Source organism: Myodes glareolus, chromosome 12 (genome assembly GCF_982192425.1).
Source record: "Myodes glareolus chromosome 12, mMyoGla1.1, whole genome shotgun sequence".
Taxonomy (NCBI): Eukaryota; Metazoa; Chordata; class Mammalia; order Rodentia; family Cricetidae; genus Myodes; species Myodes glareolus.
Genome location: NC_142037.1, coordinates 40,372,257 through 40,393,741, shown reverse-complemented (window position 1 = coordinate 40,393,741; position 21,485 = coordinate 40,372,257). Strand labels below are relative to the sequence as shown.

Genomic DNA, 21,485 nt, shown 5'->3' with positions numbered 1-21,485 from the left:
TTGCCTCACACATAGTTGCCCTCAGTATGTGGTTAAGAACGGTAGTCAAGCTATATTTGAAGAGTTTCTTCGTTTGAAACTTTGATCATGTTTTACTTTGTCAGCAAGAGTTACCATTAGAGAACCCAGTTTGGGGCTAAGGGATGCGAGACTAGATTGTCACGGAGCATTCAGAAGCTCCCACCCGCTCAACCACCTAGAGGCCTGTTCACCTGTAGAGCATTTTGACAGTGGTTTGATGTTTGTATGTCTCTTGTTTACAGAAACTTTTCTGTCCACCTTCAGCACTCCTTAGAAAGGAGACTTCAGGAAGCACCACTGAGGCAATGAGAAAAATCAGTCCCGTTCAGTCTCTTTGAATAAAGGGAAAGAATTGTTAGAAACAATTGGCCTGGTGAAAAGCGAGGGACCAAGTTGCTGAGGAGTCAGAGCATAACATAGCAGTATATTTTGACGCCATATACTTCACTGTTTTTATTAGACATTAATGAAAATATTTATTGGCGTTCCGTTTGTCTTTGAAAATACCTTTTTTCTGTATGTCATCACACTGTGTTTATGTGGTCTAATACTTTTTAGTTCTCTGCTTTTTCCGTGGCTATTTCTTTTCCCAGGGTGATGATGTTTGCAGAGACCCCCAAGGGTATCATCCATCACCTGTCCTGTTTACGCAAATGTGCTTCTTTGCGTAATGATACGTTGGTTCAGTTTTTCTATCAGGAAATTCTCTTGATGCCACGAAAATATTAAAATATATGTTTTATTCCCACCCATGTGGGTGCCAGGTTTCACAAACACCAATGCAGAAACTCGCATGAGTACTATAAATTGCATGATTATCTTCTAAAATATGATGTCTCTTCTGTACAGATCACTTGAAAAGCTGAATGTTGATGGGAATTACATGACTTCTTTTCCACCTGGGATTTTAAGGCTTAATTTGACCAAACTCCAATTCGATAATACGTTCACTAGTCACCATTTTTGGATAGAGTATTGCTTGAACAACCCCCCACGACTAATTCATATTTGTGCTTTCTTCATTGTCAAAAATAATCTACATACAGTTTATGATTTCATCCCAAAGAAAGTTAAAAAGTGTCTAAGAATGTAAGTACTTTCAAGCATGCTTTTTATCAAAGCACACTTCTGAGTGTTTCACTAGCACACACACACAGTTCTTCCTTTACCCATTCTTGCTTTGCAGGTATACTAGTGTACTCTAAATCAGTCCCATTTTATAACGTTCTCCAGTTATTTCTAAAGTTCAGTGATGGCGGGCAATACCTATGCATCTATTAGTTAAACCTCGTCTGTGAATTCCTAAGTACACAGAAGTGATTCCTTTCCAAAATTGTTAAGTCCCGAGGGACATGCTTTACTCCATTCTACTCTGAGCGATATACCAGGAGTGGGTCAGGCAATACACACACACACACACACACACACACACACACACACACACACACATCAAGAATCAATGAGCAATTGACACTTTGTTACCTAATCCTAAGACAAGGGTTCTTAGGGTCCACTGAAATGTTATAGAACCATTTTGACTACGTAAGTAAAGGAAATCACCATCATTATCGCTGGGACTATGAATTGTACAAATACTTATAGTGTGCCTAAGTAAAATGGTTTCCCAGGAATATATAAAAGAGCAATATTGACTCAATAAAGACATATGTAGCATAGCTTTGATCTTGATTGTCCCTCAAAGAACCATGTGCCAACATGCTTATCCCCAAGGTGCTGCTACTGGGAGATTAACAACCAGTAAGAGGTGGGACCTAGGGAAAGATTCACAGGTTCAGGGAGAACATACCCTTTAAGGGAACTATGGGGTCCCAGTTCCTTTAGTTTTTTGGTCATAGATGAGTGAGTGGCTTTGTTCTGCTACTAACTCCCACCATGATATGAGAATATGGCTCCATAATAGTGTGTGTGTGTGTGTGTGTGTGTGTGTGTGTGTGTGTGTGTGTATCATTGAGAAAGGCTTGGATTTAATTCCCCAGCACCTCTAAAGAAGCCCAGCCTCATCTCCCCAGGGACTAGAGAGATGGTTCCATGGTTAAGAACTCTGCCTGCTCTTCCTAAAGGTCCTGAGTTCAATTCCCGGCAACCACATGGTGGCTTACAACCGTCTGTAATGAGATCTGGTGCCCTCTTGAGGAAGAAACGTGGTCAGTTGTCCTCTTCTACTTAGACCCTGAAACCCAATATGGATAAGTTCAACAGAACCACCATATACGGGCTGCCCATGCGTGCTTCAGCATTGCCAGGGCATAAATTTCATTTTCATTCGCCTCAAAAGAAGCATAGGCTCCCCAGATTCACTTTCCAATTATAATGCCCTGCACACATATACGCTTGCTTTAGAAAACCGGTTCCTTGCACACATATGTAATCTGCTGTTCCCTGTATTAGGATTTAAATTTTGACTTAATAGTAGATGCCTTGTCTAGATGTCAGATAGATAAAAAGCAAGCAGTAATTTTTTACTTCAGCGGAAACTCAAAATATCCTCTTGATGTCTCCCTTCCTTTCAGCACATCCAAGTGTGATTGGTGTCACGGTCCCAGGTTTGGTGAAGGTTTTCGCATCATCCGATCCTGTGATATGTTTGGAGCAACCCAGATTCCTATCATGTTCTCTGTCTGCTCTCCTTCCTGCTATGTGGAGATCAGGGAGACCAGTTTTGTTTTAGAAGGCTTCCCTAGTAGAAGAATAGCTCTAAATTTGGACTGGGTGAAAGAAAGGAGAGTTAGTGATGTATCGTTTTATTTGTAAAGTCCACAAGGATTTATGAACGAGGAAGTCATCTCTTAGAGCCCAGTTTCTGTGTGGAGACCTACAGGTCCTCTCCGCTGAGTTCTCTCTGTCTGATTGTTAGAGATCATTGTGGAACTGTGCCGCGGGAACTAGAAGAGGTCTTTGGGGTTCAGTTAGGCTCTTGAGACTTTTCTGGAGCTCATGTTTACAGTAAGAAAGAAGACGTTCAAAACATTCGCAGAAAGCGCTGCATCTTCCATCTGGCCTTTTCATGAACCCATACTCAATGGCGGGCCAGCAGCTCGAAACCATCACAGAGAACTCTGTCGTCAAGGCTGCAAAGTTGCATGTCCAGGTATCCAATGTTAGTTTGTGTGTTTCTGTGAAAACCTATCCAGTGCTGACCATCTCAGTTGGTTTTCTTTTGAGAATAAAAGATTAAATTCCAACTCGATTTTTTTGAATTGGTTTCCCTGCCTCTTAGAAAACTAATACAGTCTTCTGTGGTTACCTTGGGCTTTAGCCCGCAAAGTTGAGACTCACTCCACGGGCCGGCACTGAATTTACTGTAGCCTTTGATGAGAGCCAAACTAGAAAGCAGAATTCAATGACATTACAAAGCGGTACCCAGCTAAAGTGGAACTTGGGTTTATTTTGATAGCTGGACAAATGGCTCAGCAATTAAGAGCACTTGTTGCCCTTGCAGAGAACCCTCATTCCCAGTACCCGCATGGTGGCTCAGAGACACTCATAACTCCAATTCCAAGGAATCGAGTGCCTTCTACTGACCTCTGAGGGCACCAGGCACGCATATATGAAGGCAAAACACTCATACACATAAAACTAATTTTTAAAACACTGTTTAAGTGTTTGTTTTGTTTAAAAGAAGGTATGGGGGTTTGAACAAGAATGGCCCCCATAAACTCGTATGTTTGGATACTTGGTCCCCTGTTGGTGAACTGTTTGGGAAGGATTAGGAGGTATGGTCTTGTTGAGGGAGCTATATCCCTGGGGGCTGGCTCTGAGGTTTCAAAAGCTATGTGCTGTGCCCAATAAGCTCTCTACCTCCTGCTTGGCATTGGAGATGTGAACCCTCAGCTGTTCCTTCAGCCATGCGCTCACTCTATTATGGACTCTAACCCTCTAGAGCCATTAACCCAATTAAACATTTTTTTTTTATAAGTTGCCTTGTCTTACAATAGAAAAGTAACTGAAGCACCATCTTCCTTATTCTCTTCATCTGGCTTCTGAAACCCATTCTGCTGTCCTTTGGTCTCCCCATAGTCCAGCAAAGCTGTTTTTTCTTTTCTTTTTTTTCTTTTTTTTTTTTTTTTGGTCCAGGGGTTTCCCTGAGCAAAAGGTGAACACACATTTTGATAAAACAATTTCAAATGGCACATAACTATTTCATGTATGGCATGTGTTTTTTGTGCTACTAATTCAATCTAAAATAGTGACAATTAAATATAATGAAATGAACTGATTTATACTTCAGCTTGCAATCTTTGCTATCATATAATTAGAGATTGTCATAAAGCATAAACATGTCAGATCTGTGTGTATCATTTTAAGAATGTTTAAAGATAAAATAACAACGCAAAAATAATTTGTAAGAGGTTTATTTGTAATTGTGTGTATGTGTGTTGTGGGGGATCTTTACTTACGGGTGTAGAGGCTCACCGGATTAGACACATGGGGTCTTCTTAGAAATGGGGTTACAGGCGGTTGTGAGTTGTGCAGCATGGGGACTGGGAGGCAGCGTGGGTTGTCTGCAGGAGCAGCCCAAGCTTTGAACAGCCTTCTAAATAATAATAGTCCTTCTAAATAATTTTTCTGATTATGAAATTTAATAAACAGAGATGTCAGAGTTTGCTGAGTTGTCTATACTGTGTTTTCTAGAAAAACAAACTATTTTAAGAGAAATAACTATCATCTCACACATAGAATCCAGAAAGGGATATTGACAACATGGTAACAATTCAGCCAGCATATGATATACCTATAATCAGAAAATAAGGTAAAATATAACAAGATTAAGTCTTATTGGTGTATAATACTCACGATCATGGTTGGCCTGAAATATGTCCCTAGGGAAGAAATGTGAGTCATTTGTTTTTAGAAATAAAAACTGACCCTAAGGTTTTACCCATGCTAAGCAAGCTCTCTCCGCATAAGGTATGTCCCTAGTCCTCTATTTACTTTGAATTTGAGACTGGGTCTTACTTAGTCGCCCATGCTGGCCTTGAACTCACTCTGCTGCCCAGGCAGCCTTGAGCCTGCTGCTGTCTCTCTGCTTCAGCTTTTGGAGTGGCTGGGATTCCAGGCCTGTGCCAAGTGACTATGCAGCTTTAGCTTGAGTACCTGGGTAGAAACGGAGAATAGAGAGTAATGTTTTGAGGGAAACAGAGTATTACAGAGACATTTTATAGAAACACATTCACCTAGACATGGGAACAATGGAAAATGTTCTTGGAGTTGCGCCTTATGTTCAGTGTGAACCGCGCTGCAAAGACCTTGCATAGAGCTGCAAGGCAAATCATAGTGTGTCAGACATATTTATTTTAAAACATACGGTTAAGCCTGAGAAGTAAACCTACCCTGTCATGCCACACCCTCTGAAAGCCAAAGATAACCAACACGTGTATGTTTGCACATGCACATTTATATAATAAATATATTGCATTACTGTGCTTGCAAATGGAATTATTTCAATCTTCAGATGCCTCACACCACACCACAACTCACACTTAGGCCGAACAATTTTAGGCCTAACGTTCTAAAACTTCAGGGATAAAAGAAAGACGCACGAACTTTAAGAACTTAGTTCAGTAAGAGTATTTGCCGATCATACATGAGGCACCGCATCCAGTCCCATGGACATCAAAGAAAAAGAAATCTGTGAATTAAAACTACTCATCCTATGCAAAGTTACAGAGCAAGCAACAAACGGGGAGTGTAACTCCTCTAGGTCACTAACCCAGGAATCTTCACTGGAAATGACGGAAACACATTAGAAGCAACAAAGGGAAATATATTGTTTCGTGCACTCGTCCACAGGCAAGATGTTTCAGTAGCTCAAACTGTTTTACTATCTATTTACCTGTCTGCCCGCCATCTGTCTTCACACCACTTTTTAATTTGCCTTCTGCCCAAATGGTCTCCTCCCATTTTTGTTTCTGGAGTAAATCTCTGACTCCAGCGGGCTGTGAGGCACGCAGCAATTAGGATGTCCACATGAGATCCGTCTTTCAAATATTCTTGGTTTAGTCACCCAAACATTCCTCATTCTACCATGCTAATATAAAGGTTAAATAAATAGACATCTCACCAAGTGGGGGACAGTGTGTTGGGCAGAAATCTGCTGATGTGTGGCTTCATGGGAAATCTCTGGCTAGAACACTCCAGGAGCTTTCCAGACTCTACCCACCTCAGGAGGAGGATGCTGGTAGAGATCCAGAAGGTCCTTGAGCACACTGGCCAGTGGTTATCATTGTCAGGTGCATTAGCAGGTGCACATGTGTGAGCTCAGTACCAGTGCCATAGGTTCGAACATCTCCAAAGCCAGTCTCAAAGTCCTCTTACCAATGGGTATCAGTAAAGTTGATAGCCAAACAGCGCTGCAACCCTAGGGGCCACCTTCAAAGTTCCTAGGTTTTCATTGCATTTTCAGGGCTCTCAGCTTTGGGGTGGTTCACTGATAAATCGGTGCTTTCTTGGGGTTAGTTCATTAGCGTATCAAGGCCCATCTCGGGCTTGCCTGTATCTGAGCCGCCTGATCAACAGGCTTTCCTCTTACAGGCACGGTATTATTCCAGTTTACATAAAACGATTTTCAAGTAACACAACGTGGTCTTGCTCACGCTCCTAACACTGACCTAAAGTGATGTGGGGAGGAAGGGGGTTCTTTGGCTTACATTTTCACGTCCTAGTCCAACTCTGGGGGAGATCAGAAAGTCTAGGTAGGAAGCAGGAGGCAGGCCTGCTTGCTGTTGATAGCGTACATTATTACCTCTAACTAGGAAACTCACAGCCAAGAAAGGACAGTACAAACCATAGAGGAGTGTTGCTCAATGGCACACTCACTCAGGTTCCTGCTTAGCTAACTTTCTTATCAAGACAGGACTGCCCGTCCAGGCAATGGTGCCACCCACAGTAAACTGGGCATCCTATATCAATTAACAAGACAATACCCCTATACATGCCAATCTGATCTAAACAATTCCTCAGTTGAGGCTTTACTCTCAGATGGCTGTAGGCTATACCAAGGTGACCATGAGAGCTAACTAGAACATTCGGAAAGCAATAATGGCTAATGACAACTCTAAGTTAATATACAAGAGCCCTAGGAACTCCAGAGAGACATCTGCCATTTATACCAGCTGTGATACTGTGACACACATGGGGGTGAGCGCCATTGATTCAGCTCAAGTCACCTGTCCACTCGTGTCTTAGATAGGGTTACTATTGCCGTGGTGAAACACCATGGGAGGAAAGTTCACTCTCGGTTCCATATAACAGTTCATCATTAAAAGTAGTGAGGGCAGCAATTCTCGCCAAGTGGGAACCTGAGGCAGGAGCTGACACCGAGGCCATGGAGGAGAGCTGCTTTCTGGCTTTCTCCTCGTGGTTTGCTCAACCTGCTTTCTCAAAGAACCACCAACCCAGGAATGGCCCCACCCACAATGGTCTAGGCCTATTGATCACCAATTGAGAAAATGCCCACAGGCTTGCCTACAGCCTAATCTTAGGGCGGCATTTTCTCATCTGAGGCTCCCTCCTCGCTGATCACTCTCGCTGGTGTCAAGTTGACATAAAACTAGCCAGTGCAACATACCAATAATTATCACTCTCTGGATGCCGTGCTACAGTTGGCTACACCTGAGTCACAGGCCCATTTCTAGAATTGAGAAAGGCGGAATAAACCTCTTCTAAAAGAACAGGAACTAAATTCTCCAGAAGAGAATTGTTCCAAGAGGAGGGAAATTATCTTGGAGGTGTAAAATCCAGAACTGTGGAAGGCCTTTGAACTTACTAATAGCCAATAAGTTTTTACATGTGACAAGGAAGCAAAAAGAGGCACTAAATTTGTAAACAGCTCCTACAATCAAAATTACATTTATTTTGAGCATAATTATAAGAATTTCCTGGTTGAAATATTTGTACTCGTGTACAAACAAGCTACTTGTACTCTTCGAGGAGAGTTTATGCATATTAAGATAATATATAGATATATTTCTTCCTTATATAATATTAGCATCATATAGTATTAGCATTCCTTTCTGCAGCTCTCCATTCCGCACTGTTACTGAGTTAGCTCCTCACAGGCCATGGCCCAAATTTCTCTTACGGTACCTTACCATCCCACTGAGTAATATACGTGGTTTCTTTCACCAGACTATAGCTGTGGTAGTTTAATGAGAATGGCCCCCATAGGCTCATAGGTTTGAATACTTGGTCAGCAGTTAGTGGAACTGTTTGAGAAGGCTAAGGAGGCATTTGTTGGAGGAGGTGTGTCACTTGTGTGGGAGGGTCATCTCTGAGGATTCCAACCCAGGCCATCCTAGTTCACCCTCTCTTTCTGTCTCCTGCTCATGGCTCAGATGTAAGCCCTCAGCTGCTGCTCCAGTGCCATACCCGCCTGCCTGTTGTCATACTCCCTGACACCAACCTGCGAGTGGCAGTATTGCACCCGTGTGCTTGTTTTGTTACGCTGGTCATTGCTGTGGTTTGTAGATGTTGCAGCTGGTCAGCACTGTGCAATTGCTTCCCTCCGTTGGCTACTTATATCGTATTTTCTGGCACCATCGAAGCTAGACCACAGGAAAGACGTTTTCAGGTCAGATACATCTCAGTTGATCCAAGTCCTGTGCCCTAAGTGTGTGGTGTCTTCCTCAATATGGGCTACAATACCTGAGGGGCAACCAAGAACTACAATGATAATCTCTATTGTTGGGGAAGTCCCTCGGACTACCCTGAACAACCATTCAGAAGGATGTTCTCCTGCCTGCTACTGGGGTTTTTGTTAGTCTATGGTTCTTGAGAGGGCACTGTCAGCCCAAGAGACTTAACATCTTTTAAGACACACACACACACACACACATGTACACACGCACGCACGCATGCACACACATACAGAGAGAGAGGGGGAGTGTAATTTTAAGTAAATATAAGATAGCATGAGTCACTTAGGTTTTATCCAACAGCCTTGGTCCTCCTTCTCTGTTGCTCTTTCTGTCTCCTCCCCAGTTGGAAGCCCCTCCCCATTATTCTGTTTCCCACTTCATATTACCTGTCTCATGCTATTTCCCTCTGAGATATGCCTCCATGGTACCTTTATACCCTCCTGGTCTCTGTGGATAATCCATGTTGTATGCTCACCCTGAAGATTTGGAGCTGGGATCTTCGAATGAGAGAGAACATTCAGAGTTTGTCCTTCTGGGTCTGGGTCACCTCACTCAATCTACTCTTTCCTAGGTCCATTCATTCACCTTTGAATTTCATGACTTCATTTTTTTCTTTACAGTTGACTAGCGTTCCCTAGTGTACATGCACCACATTGTCATTATCCATTCATCTGTTGAAGAATGTTTGGGTTGTTTTCATCCTCTGGCTATTGTGAGCAGAGCAGCAATAAACATGGGGGAGCAAGCGTCTATGGAGTAAGGTGGCTTTAGGCATATGCCAAGGAGTGGGCTAGCTCAGTCATATGGAAGGGTTTTTTTTTTAAATCTTATCCTTACTGGCAGACTTAAATCTTCACCTAAATCCACACTCATCTTTCTTTGATTTCAGGAGATATTTTTAACATTAAGATCTTCAGACATTGTGCAAAACAAACAAAAAGTTTGTTTTGTTTCCATATTAACTAATAATAATTGTAGCATTTAAAAATGTTTTCCTTGGTATTTTTTTCTATTGACATATTTATTGCTCTTAATATGGTGTGCATACATATACAAACATGCACGTGTGACACACATGACGCACGTGACATACATGACACGCGTGTGACACACATGTGGCAGGAGAGAGCAGCCTTCTGTCAAACACAGTAAACACGTGCCCTTAGCTTGCAGCCTACTTTTTTATTTGACTTGATGTAAAGATTTTAGATGTTAGACTCTGAAATCTATCAAACTGTTCTTTTATGTCCTTTATTGATTAGTTTAGCAAGTCCTTCCTCATTCCTTCAATTATTGACCTGAAATTTATTTACTCTCCACTTGAATCAATGAGTCTCTCAGAATCTTAGCTTTGGAGAACCTAAGAAGTTGTGCCTCCAGCTGCCGTCTACTTGATCTTCACCCCAGGTTGAAATCCACCTCCATGGTCCACAGCAGTCTCACATGGCCAGCCCTTTTGTTTCATTTCCTGTTCTGATCCTCTGAGTTTTCCATTTAATGTCAGTGCTACACTGTTTTCAGTATTTCAACAGAAACCACATCTTGGTACATCTACATTATAAGTTCTAATGTAATTGTTGTTTTTACACAAAACTTTCCAGTCCCCACCCCCTGCCTGTTGGAGAGTAAACCCTGGGCCTTGCACGTACCAGTTCACAACTCTACCGCTGAGCTGCAGCCAGCCCCTGCTCGTATGCCTTTTTCCATAGTGATCGCTGTGATCTTTGGAATTGCTTTATCTTGTTTTCTGCCCTAAGTATACCATTTTGGATTTTTGTTAGAAGTGTTCTAATTTGAAAAGAACCAATACTTACACACAATATAGTATCTCTCCATCTGGTGCGGGAGAATTATCTGTATTCTGTCAATCATATTTTAATAAAACGCTGATTGGCCAGGCAGGCAGTATAGGCGGGAAAGCCCTACAGGAAGTAGGGGTGGAGCAAAGAGACTGGGAGTATTCTGGAAGCAGAAGCTCTCTCTCAGGCACTCCTGTGCAGACCACCGAAGAGGCAACATGTAAGCTGTCACACTGAGAAAGGTACTGAGCCCATGTGGCTAACATAGATAAGGATAATGGGGTAATATATGTTATAAGAGTTAATAAGAAGCTTGACCTAATGGGCCAATCAGTTTATAACCTTATGGAGTCCTGTGTGTGATTTTCCTTGGGGTATGCCAGCTCTGGGGTACCAGGTGGAACAGAAACCCCAACAAGTCGGCCCTCATGTCACATCCATCCAAGAACACTGTTGGTTCATTTATGTGACGATGATGGCTTTGATTTAGTTAGCAGGAGTTCACATATGTTTGATCTCTCTATGCAACAGTAAGAATAGTATGTCTATAGTCTGAGGTCTGAGTCTTCTCCGGACATTGTAACTATGAATGTCATTTCATATCACTAACTTAAAAAGTATAATTTCCAAGCTCAGAGTTTTGTTCTGTATAGCTCAGTGGCATATTTTTAATGTCTAGTTCTGTAAATCTGTAAACTGATGCTGTTTGTGTTCTGTCTTTTTAATTGAATATCATTTTTCCACACAATATATTCTGATTACAGTGTCCCCTCCCCCAGCTCCTCACATATCCTCCCTTCTCCCCACCCACCCAAATCTATACCCTTTCTTTCTCTCTCATTAGAAAATAAACATGCATATAATTATTATTATTATTATTATTATTATTATTAATGGTTAAAACCAAACAAACCTGAATAGGACAAAACAAAAAGACACACATTCACACACAGAAATCCCATAAAAACGCAAAAACAGAAACCATAATATATAATACGATTGAGTTAATTTTGTGTTGATCATCTACTGTTCGTAAATTTGGTTTGTATACCCTGTGAGACTCTGTTGGAGAAAGCTGATTTTTCTTTTGCAAGCAGTTATCAATTAGATATATCTCCAGGCTATGGATGGGGGCTTGTATGTACTTCCCCTCTCAGCACTGGGACCCGATCTGGCTTGGACCTGTGCAAGCCCAGTGCATGCTGCCCCAGTTTCTGTGAGTTCTTATGTGTATTATTAGTCCTAGTGTGTCTAGAAAGCCTTGTTTCCTCGGTGTCCTCCATCCCCACTGGCTTCTACAATCTTTCTGCCTCCTCTTCTAGAGTTCTCTGAACTATGAGGGGAGGGAATTGATGAAAACATCCCTTTCAGGATGGAGTGTCCCAAGATCTCTCACTCTGTGCACGCTGTCCAGTCATGGGTTTCTTATTTTTGTTCTCATTTAATGAAGGAAAACCTTTAATGATGAGAGAGCAAGGCACTACTAATTTTTGATTGTAGTAGAATGTTGTTAGGGATCATTTTTATTGCTGCAATCTTTTAGCAGAACACTAGTATTTGGTTTTCCCTCAGCTCCATGGTTTACCTAGCTTCAGGTTCTTGGCCACCTGAGCAGTGTTAGGTTAGGGTACCCTCACGGAGTAGGTCCGAAATCCAGTCAGTTGTTGGTTATTCTCATAACGTTTGTGCCATTATTGCACCGGCATAACATGTAGTCAAGCCACCATTGTAGATAGAAGGTTTTATAGTTGAGTTGATATTTACTTTTCTCCTCTGGTAGCATGCAGAATATCTTCCAAAATCATGAACACTAGTCAGTAGGGGTGAAGGTTCTAGGTAGGCACCAGCTCAACCTCTCCAGCTCTATGCATTGTCTTCAGCAACAGGACTTTGCCATCACTTTCTGGAGAGCAACCAATAGCCTTGGCAGTAGCCTGAGTTATTTTGGGATTTCAGTGGACACCTTTGTCCAACAATCCATTAGATGTAACCCACTCCTAGTGCTGGAAGCTTCACTTGGTGTTGAGTGGGAGACCTTTCATTTGGGGCTTTGTCGCCCCTATTATTTGGTGACTTTATTTGTATTTCCTTGATTTTTGTGTATATTTTAAAAAGCTTCTATTGCAGTAGGCTTTCATATGATCCCTCAAATGGTCTTTAGCTTCAGCTTTCCCTCTCCACATTCCTTTCCTTACCTTCTTCTCCCCCCCCATTCGATCCTCCATTCCACCACCACCCCCTCATTCATCCATAACTATTCTATTTCCCCTTTCTAGGGAGTAAATTCTGGTTCGTTGGCTTGTTTGTTTGTTCTTTCACTGCCAACAGGCTTCATGGGGAATCAGTATTCTCAGCCACTTGTGCCAAAAGCCAGGGGTGGGATGGAGTGGAGGGCTCCCTAAATCTTCTTTGCCATTTACACTTGGAATCACAGAGAACCGTCAGCATCCTCAGCACATCACAACAGATTCAACATCCTCTGGGCAGCAGGCACTCCCAAGCAGTCCTTGGGTATGTCTGTGCTTTAACACAAACTCTCAAGGAGGCTGGGCTTTTATCTGTTTAAACTCCTGCGTTTTTGGCCTTTGTGCTGAGCCTGACTCCCCTCCTGCCACTGCAATGAGTGACTACTGGAAGAAACTGCCAGCGAGGGCAGGGAGTAGACTTGGGGAGAGACCAGTGCTCAACCAAGGGACCCAGATGGTGCTGCCTAAGGCTTCTGTGTCCTGCCAGTTGTGGGCGGGGGAGAAGTCCAGAGGCCTGGAGCTCATTTGCTTAGGAAGCAGGGAGAACGGCCTATTGTATGGTGGTGAACACGGCTTCTGCAGACTATCCCCACCTCTTCTACCCATGATCATGCATCCTGAGTGTCTTCCACTTCTCAACAGTGTGGACTGACGTTCAGACAGAGTCCTTTTTATCACGAGACAACTAAATAGTACGGCATGGGAAATGGGCAGAGGTTAGTGCTGTCTCATGTTAGAGACTAGACTTGGGTTCTCGTGGCAAATACAAAAAAGCTGAAGTGGAGTGATTTGCCCAAAGCTCCAAACTTGTTACTGAGCTGCCAGAAGTCTTGGTTCTGGACCTGGAGACCGAGACTTAGGAAGGGTAGCTCTTCATTTTAGAAACAGAACTCCTATCTCCTCCAGCCCGTCCCTAGGCTCCCTTTTGCACTGTGACCACTGCCTTTATGCAAGCTGCTGTTGGCTTGCTTGTTTGCTTGTTTAAAATAGATTGTCAAGTCTATATTTCTTCGGTTTCTGCTACTTATAAAACACAGTGACCTTCCAAGTGATCGAATGTCCATGGCGTTCCTCTTGAGTTTTTCATTTGTTGTTTTCATTACATTTGGGGGTTGGGAGAGAAAGCAGAGAGTAATATAAAATTGATTCTTCCTTCTGATTTCTCCGAGTTGTGCTTAGTTGAGCACATCTAATATTTAAATAGGATTCCCTTGACTGCTGAGAAATGCTAATGTTCTGGGTGCAATTAATCTCAGAAATTCATGCATGCACAGAACAAGATGCCAGCTCATTCTGATTACCTCACTCTTTCCTGGCCGGGCAGGAGGCCCTGTGTCTCACAGTAAGTGTCGCAGCGTGTAGTTGTTGAGGGGGTGGAGAGACGGGTCAGCAGTTAAGAGCACTGGCTGCTTTTTCAGAGGACCCAGGTTCAATACTCAGCACCCATATTTGGCAGATCACAAGTGTCTGTAACTCCAGTCCCCTCTTCTGGCTTCTAGTTTCTGTGGGTACCAGACACGCATGTGGTATACATATATGCATACAGGCAAAATACCCATGCACATTAAATAAAAATTATAAATAATTAAAATAGCTTAAAAATGATATCATTGTTTGGGGACATTTGTAGAGTGTAGTGAAGGATTTGCATTTTAATTAATTGTCTCTTTCTTTGCTTTTTAAATGGAAGATAAAAGATTTTTCATCCTGGTGGTCCCTAACATATCCTTTAGCACTACATTGTGTACATAGCGAATAACTCATAAATTTATTCAACTGAGTAAATTCTCAAAACTATAGTGACCCCAATAATATGGTGTGAAGGACCTCACACATTCAATCACTTTGAATCTCTCCTTTGACTTAAGTGAGATGCATTTTCTCTATGTATTCTCATCTTGTAAAATACATTCATAATTATGGTCTTTTATGGCTTTTTGTGAGGAAAAGAATGCTGGGCTCACACATCTCTACCCTTGTGATATCGTACCCTGCAGCTCACTGCAGACTTACTTCCCAGCCACTCCAATGAACACCCTGTTCATTCTAAGCCCAACCTGCCTGCAAACCTTGTCTATCAGTTCATTAAAAAATTCTGTATGTTCACACACCAGCACTTTGCAAGTGCATTTGATGTCGCCTCTCCCCTGCTCACTGAACTATGATGGGCACTAGGGAGCAGCTGCAACAAGGTACCAAAAAACGAGATTTTCACTGTCTTCAGTTTAGTCCTGTAGCTTAAAAGAAGATGATGTTTCCAAAATGAGGTACTACGTAGAACCTGGAAGGAAGGTTGTCAAGACTGGAGTGAGGCTAAGCAGTCTGTCTGCCTGGAGGCTACCTAACTGGCATGTGTGTTGGGTTTGAGAAAGTAGATCAAAAGATAAACCCTGGGATGACAAGCTAGCTCAGTGGGTAATGTGTTTGCCACACAAGTGTGAAGATCTGAGTGCAGATCCCCAGAATCTACATCAAGCCAGACATGGTACACATGTCTGCAATCCCAGCACACCCAGGTGGGAGGTGGAAACAGAGGAATCCTCAGAAGCTCACAGGCCAGTTAAAATGTACATGCATTAGTAAATAGCAAACACTGTCTCAAGGTGCAAGGTCACCTCAGATTGTCCTTTAACAATTTGATTGTCATGGGCACACCGTGGAATGCATGCAGCTGCACCTGCATTCATTCACATAAACACCGACACATGGTGCACACACAGAAAGGGGTGGTATTAAATTGAGTGTCATACGAAGGAATTCCTTTGGAGAGCAGTGCCCAGCTGAGTTAAGGCTTCAGAGGCCATGGGTGATTGCTTCTCCTTGCCCTAAGCCAAGGGAGAAGCTTCCAGGCACACTGATAGTGTCTGGATGTGTTCCCTGAAGCATCAGGAGCAAGGGGCACTGATGTGACACATCCAGAGAAATGTGAAGGAAAGAGATTGCCTACAAGCCTGGGGGTGGGGGGCAAGCAAAGGGAAAGGAGGCAGCAGCCTTGGCAAAAGCTGTAGGCCTCAGATGGGTCAAAGGTGTGTGTTTTCGTCTGTGGGTGCTAGAAAGAAAACCCAAGTCCCCTGCAGGAGCAATAAGTGCTTTCAATTTCTGAGTCATCTTTCCAGTCCCAAGTCACACAGTTCTCATAATACAAAGAGGCAGAAAGGGTTTTGTTATCATAGGGCCAAGGGAAACATCATCTCTGACTTCTCAAGGTTTGCTGGAATGAGCTGAGAGATCTAACAGAAAGAAAACGATGGCATGAATGTGCAAAGGGACCAAAGTCACAGCACGGGGGAATCACAGGACTGTGACTATTCACTAGCCAAGAAGAACTTAGAAGTGTGTTTTCTTCTTCTTCTGCAGAGAACAGGAGAATTGGAAATGCAGATTCATTTCTGGTGCATGAGAACAAGGGTATTTCTTTTCAACATCAATATCATAGAAAGAATTGCCTAATGGGGACTTTCCGATTTCATTCTGTCTGTTTGGTAATATGCCAAGGGAGAAACCCAGTCTGACCCCTTGCCATTATGTATCAGAACCAGCTTTTGGCAGGGCTTGGAGAAACCTTAAACATGCCTATATTTAGATTCTACCTGAATTATTGGTAGGTAATGGCTCTGGGGACAGTCTTTTTGGAATGTAAATCAGCCCAACAGACAAACATTGTCCATGATGGACGTCTGTCCAGGGGTAGCTACATTCCTTGGTACTTGAGGGCCTGAGGGTATGAAAGCTCTTGTTTCCTTTGATCATCTGGCCTTGGTTCATTAGGCAATCGAAGAGAGCCTTTCTCCTTACATCAAATTTCCATGTGCCATAAAACAGTACATTTGGGGGTCTTAGTTATCTGAGCCCCAGTTGGATCTACCAATGTTGTGGGATAATCTTTTTGTGCACTGTGAAGATGTGTCACTCTGGACAACTTAGTAAAGAACTGAACAGTCAATAGCTAGGCAGGATTTGCAGGCACAGAGGATGCTGGGAAGAAGAAGAAGGGGAAGAGTCTCCAGCTGACACAGAGAGAACAGACATGCAGGAGGAGAGGTAAAAGCTGCGAGTCACATGGCAGCATGTAAATTAATAGAGATGGGTTAATTTAAGTTATAAGAGCTAGTTAGAAACAAACCTAAGCTATCAGCTGAGCTTTCATAATTAGTAAGAAGACTCCGTGTTGTTTATTTGGGAGCTGGCTGGCGGGACAGAGAAAAGTCCAACTACAAGAGATTTCATTAAAAGACAGGGAGAGAAAACAGACAAACACAAACATTCTTGGAAAAGGCATCAAAGGTAATGAGAGAAAGAACTCTGTGCTGCCCCTCTCTAACTGCTATCATCCCTAATTGGACCAACCTGTTCAGAAAAGCAGCCATTGAAATTACCTGGTGTGAGTGAGAAGGAAACATGGAACATGCAACAAACCCTCTTAGGAGTGCGCGTCCAGCTTTTAAAGGCTGCCTAGTGCATGCGCACAGGGGGATGGTGTGGTTACGTTATAGGCAGATGACAGAGTTCACGCATATGTGCAAGGGCTCATACAGCTGCGTCATACGTAGATGAGGCAACCATGCTGCATGTGGGTCACATGGGGTCATTTAAGATTCCCAGGGCCATCAGGCACTTCTGCTTGAGGGCTTGTCCACACATGCGTGGCCCTGGAACCGGAAGTGTCAGCCATGTTGTGTGGCTGAATCATTATAGCTATGCCTTCTTCAATCTGGAACTGCTTATGAACGTGGAGAATGTGTGAGGCTGAGAGGGTCAAATGGCCTGTTCTGTTGGAGAGCAGCTTTCGCGATGCCTGGAACACGAGGAGAATCAGGATCAGTTCCACTGTTCAACGTGACACCGGGATCTCAGGGTCTGACCCGCCTAAACGTTTCAGAAGCAAGCTGCTTGTCTGTTTGCCCTTGGGAAAATGAAAACCCGTTCAATATTCACTATGTTTCAATAAAGAAAGTCAATGCTAAGATATTCTTCCAAAACCAGAGGGATCTCCAGAATAAATATGTGTGTGACCACATTCCCCTCCAGCTGATACAGTCAGGAGCCACCTAGCCTGTTCCCCTGGAGCTCGGAGAAGCTGTGCGCCCTATTTTTGAAAGTTTAGTGAGAAGTATAAACTGTGTCAAATCGTAAAAATCATGCTCCCATTCTCTTTTCTTTAGTCTCATCCCAATTTCATACACTGTGCACTGCATCCATTCTTTCTACTCAAGGAAAGACGCGAGCTTGCTGACCTTTTCAACCCCGGATCCCTCCCGATTTTGTCACACACTTTTAATTTGAGGAGCGAGATATGGAACTGGCAGCGTTACCCAAGTCTTTTATAGTAATGCAAGATTTGGCTCCGCCAGCAGATCAATAGTCCCCATCAGGCAGATCCACTTAGGAAAAGTCATTATCTAATTGGAAAGATATGCCAAGACCCCAGATTCTCAACGACCTTAACGGAGCATTTCTCGTCCCAGAAATCATAGTAATGGCCCCTTAAAGAGCTTTGGACAAGGCTATTTCTTTCACAGAAATAATTACCTAATGGGGATTTTCCAATTTCAGTTTTTCTTTCTGTTTGGCAATCTACCAAGTGAGGGACCCAATGTGACCCCTGGTCACTGTGAACCCTTAAACATCCCTGCGTTACGTGCCACCTGAATTCATGTGCATCTTGTGACAGAGGTGCCTGCTGTCATACCATGAGGTCTATCTATCTCTTCCCTAGTTTCCGTGGGAGGGGAGGGGGCAAATGTAATCACAAAATTTGTAGTAGTCAGTTGATGCAAGTCAACAGTATAAAATAAGTTAAAATTTTACTTCTTTTTAAAATTTAATTATTGATTTTATTTTTTTGTGTGTGTGTAAAATGAGGGTTTTGCCTGCATATACGTCTGTACACCACATGCATGCCTGTGCCTTCAGAGGGTAGAAGAGATGGTCAGATCCCCTGGGATTGACACCACAGACAACTGCAGACAACCACGTGGGTGCTGGGAATCTAATCCGGGTCCTCTGGGAGAGCAGCCAATGCTCCTAACCACGAGCCACATCTCCAGCCCCAGCAGTCTATCCTTGGGCTAAGATAAATACGTGTAAAAGAAGCAGAGAAAGAATATCACTTTGTGAAGGCAATAGGATGCTAATTAAGCCATGTCTCGGCTTGATGATATACATTTTCTTCAGTCTGTCAAGACCCTGCCCCAACACCAGAGCCTGGGATCCTCTGAAAACGCTGAGACTCCCCACTGAAGAATTCTCTGGGAGACCTTGTAAGAAATTGTCAGTTTGGGGTCTAGATAGGCAAGCACCACGGCCCTTCCGAGACACACCTGGGCTAGTCACTCAGCTGCTGAGGTACAGGGGCAGGTGGGGACCGCTAAGAAGAGGGGACCCCGATTTCCATTCTCTGAAAGGCTGGTGGCTGGAGTTGAACACAGCACTCAAGGAGGCTTAAGTAAAGTCTCCCCGCTAGGCCCCACCCTCTCCGCTAGGCCCCACCCTCCCCACTAGGCCCCACCTTGGCTCTACACTGATGGTCATTCTGCGCTGTGACAATTCCTTCCAATCTCGTCCCCAAACCACCGTGTCCCCTTCCTCTCTGTTCTCTGTGGGTTCTTAGCACGCAGCATTTACAGCCTTTCCAATAGTTGTGGCTTCCCTCACGCGGCAGAGCTGATGGTCCATCTGCGACAATCCATCTTTGACTCTTAACTTGAGACTGGATTGAGAAAGGCCTGGGAGAAGGGGAAAGCGGACCATACGAGATCAGATCACGGAGTGTTCTGACAGGAATGAATGTATTGAACTCTTGATGGATTCATGACTAGATGGTGCCATTGGGAGGTGGCAAACAGCAGGAGTGAGGCGGAGCTAAAGCGAGTGGACCAGAGTGGCCTTGGAAGTGGTAAACATGCCCCGGGCACCTTCCTGCTCCTCTGCATTGCTCGTTTGGTTACCTTGAATTGAACAGTTCTGCTCCACACACCCTTCCACCATGAGGGCTAAAATCCTGAGGAAGTGTGACTAAAACAAAGAACTCCTCCTTTGAGGTGGTTGTCTGAGGTATTTAGGTCACAGCAGCACAGCGTCAGACTGGCTCACTGTCTAAACCACAGCCTTCTCCTGACCAGCGGCAAGCAATCAGACGCCCTTTCATCGAGAAGTAGCAAGACCCCATCTCCCAAGCCCTTTGCAAACCGAATGGACCCAGCTCCTAGGCTCACCACCCTGCTCACTGGGGGGTTGATGAGCACACGCTGACACACGGTTCCAGGTACCTGAGCATTCCCTAGAGAGGTCCTGAAACACACTTTACATCTATTCCCCCCAAATTGCATGTGTCATGCTCTTATCCAAAGAGGTTCTTAACTTTTTATGACAGTGTCTCCAAATTAAACCTTGACCTCTAATTTAAATAACTTTCAGACATCTCAAGAGATCTATTCAGTAATTGAATGGGAAGTGAGTGGGCGGAAGGCTCCAAGGTACAGCCCAAGCTCCCTGGCTGTAATGGCTTTCAGGATCACTGCCAGACAGGGCCCCAGGCTTCTGAGCCAAGGCACTGTGACGATTCTAACTAGAAAGACTTTTGATATGTTCTCATCAGAAATTATAGCTAACAATTGGTGAGCATAGGCCGAATGCTCGCTGTCCATCATCTGTTTCTCACGTCACTCGGCGAAGCACTTCGAGTTAACATCTCTGTTTTACAGGTAACTGAAGCGAATAAAGGAACAGCAGATCCTGAACAATAAGATAGCAAGGCAATGAATACGTGTCTGAGCCTCTGCTATGGGAAGTTAGCTTGCTTTCTGCCAACTTCTTGACCCCTCTCAGCCCATACCCTAGAAGGTGATGCCACCCCCTTTCCACTCTACTGTAGTCTCCAGACTGAGACTTCTCTTTGAAAATATCGACTGACTCATCACATAGGAAACAGTGTCTCACTGTGGCCATTTTCTTTTTTCTTTTTCTTTTTCTTTTTCTTTTTCTTTTTTTTTTTTTGAGACAGGGTTTTCAATAGCTATGGAGCCAGTTCTGGAACTTGCTCTACAGACCAGGCTGGCCTCAAACTCAGAGATCCACCTGCCTCTGCCTCTTGAGTGCTGGAATTATAGGCATGCACCACCGTCCGACTCTTAATTTTTCTTATTTTCAATTCCATTTTCTGGTAGCTTACCTTTATAAACTTTTTAAATTTTATGGGGCATACACTCTACTAATACAATCAATCTTCTCTTTGGGGCTGGCCTAGCCTAAGTATTTTGTTTTTAAAACAGGAAGGAAGGAAAAAAGGAAAGAAAGAAAAGAGAGAAAGGAAAAGAAGGACGGAGGGAGGGAGGGAGGGGGAGGAGAGAGAGAGAGAGAGAGAGAGAGAGAGAGAGAGAGAGAGGAGAAAGAAAAGAAGGAGGAAAAGAAGGAAGGTTGGAGAAAGGGAAGCCTAGTCATACCAACCCTTCCCGTCCTGTGGCTTGTTGCAGAAAAGGGAACAGTGTCCAGACTCTGAGAAACTGGACACAAGTTGACTCCCCTCAAGGGAGTGTGTCCCTATCAAGGAGCTGACCAGCACAGACACAGGTGACAGGAAGCATGTGGCTTTGCATGTGTCAAAACTAGCTTGAGCCTTGCAGGCTTGTGTGGTATGTTCTTGTGCCAGCCATGGTATTATGTCCCTTCCGTGCTGAGAACTGCACCTCCGTGAATACGGCCCCGAAACCCAAAGCCCAAGCTCACTCCACAGGAAGTAGGTCCACGCTCAGGGCTAGAGCATT

General features: G+C 43.7%; 1 protein-coding gene across 4 annotated transcripts in view; it reads left to right on the top strand.

Annotated features, from left to right (window-relative positions):
• The window catches only part of Lrrc63 (leucine rich repeat containing 63), a 32,442-nt gene extending 29,213 nt beyond the window's left edge, over positions 1-3,229 (top strand). For 3 of the 4 annotated variants that reach the window (XM_048422046.3, XM_048422043.3, XM_048422044.3), the window contains 2 exons: positions 871-1,110; positions 2,553-3,229. In XM_048422046.3, coding sequence (XP_048278003.2) covers positions 871-1,110; positions 2,553-2,793 — 481 coding nt within the window. In that variant the 3' untranslated portion in view covers positions 2,794-3,229. The remainder of the gene's footprint in view (positions 1-870; positions 1,111-2,552) is intronic. The other variant, XM_048422048.3, reaches the window with a different exon arrangement.
• Positions 3,230-21,485: the final 18,256 nt, after the last annotated feature.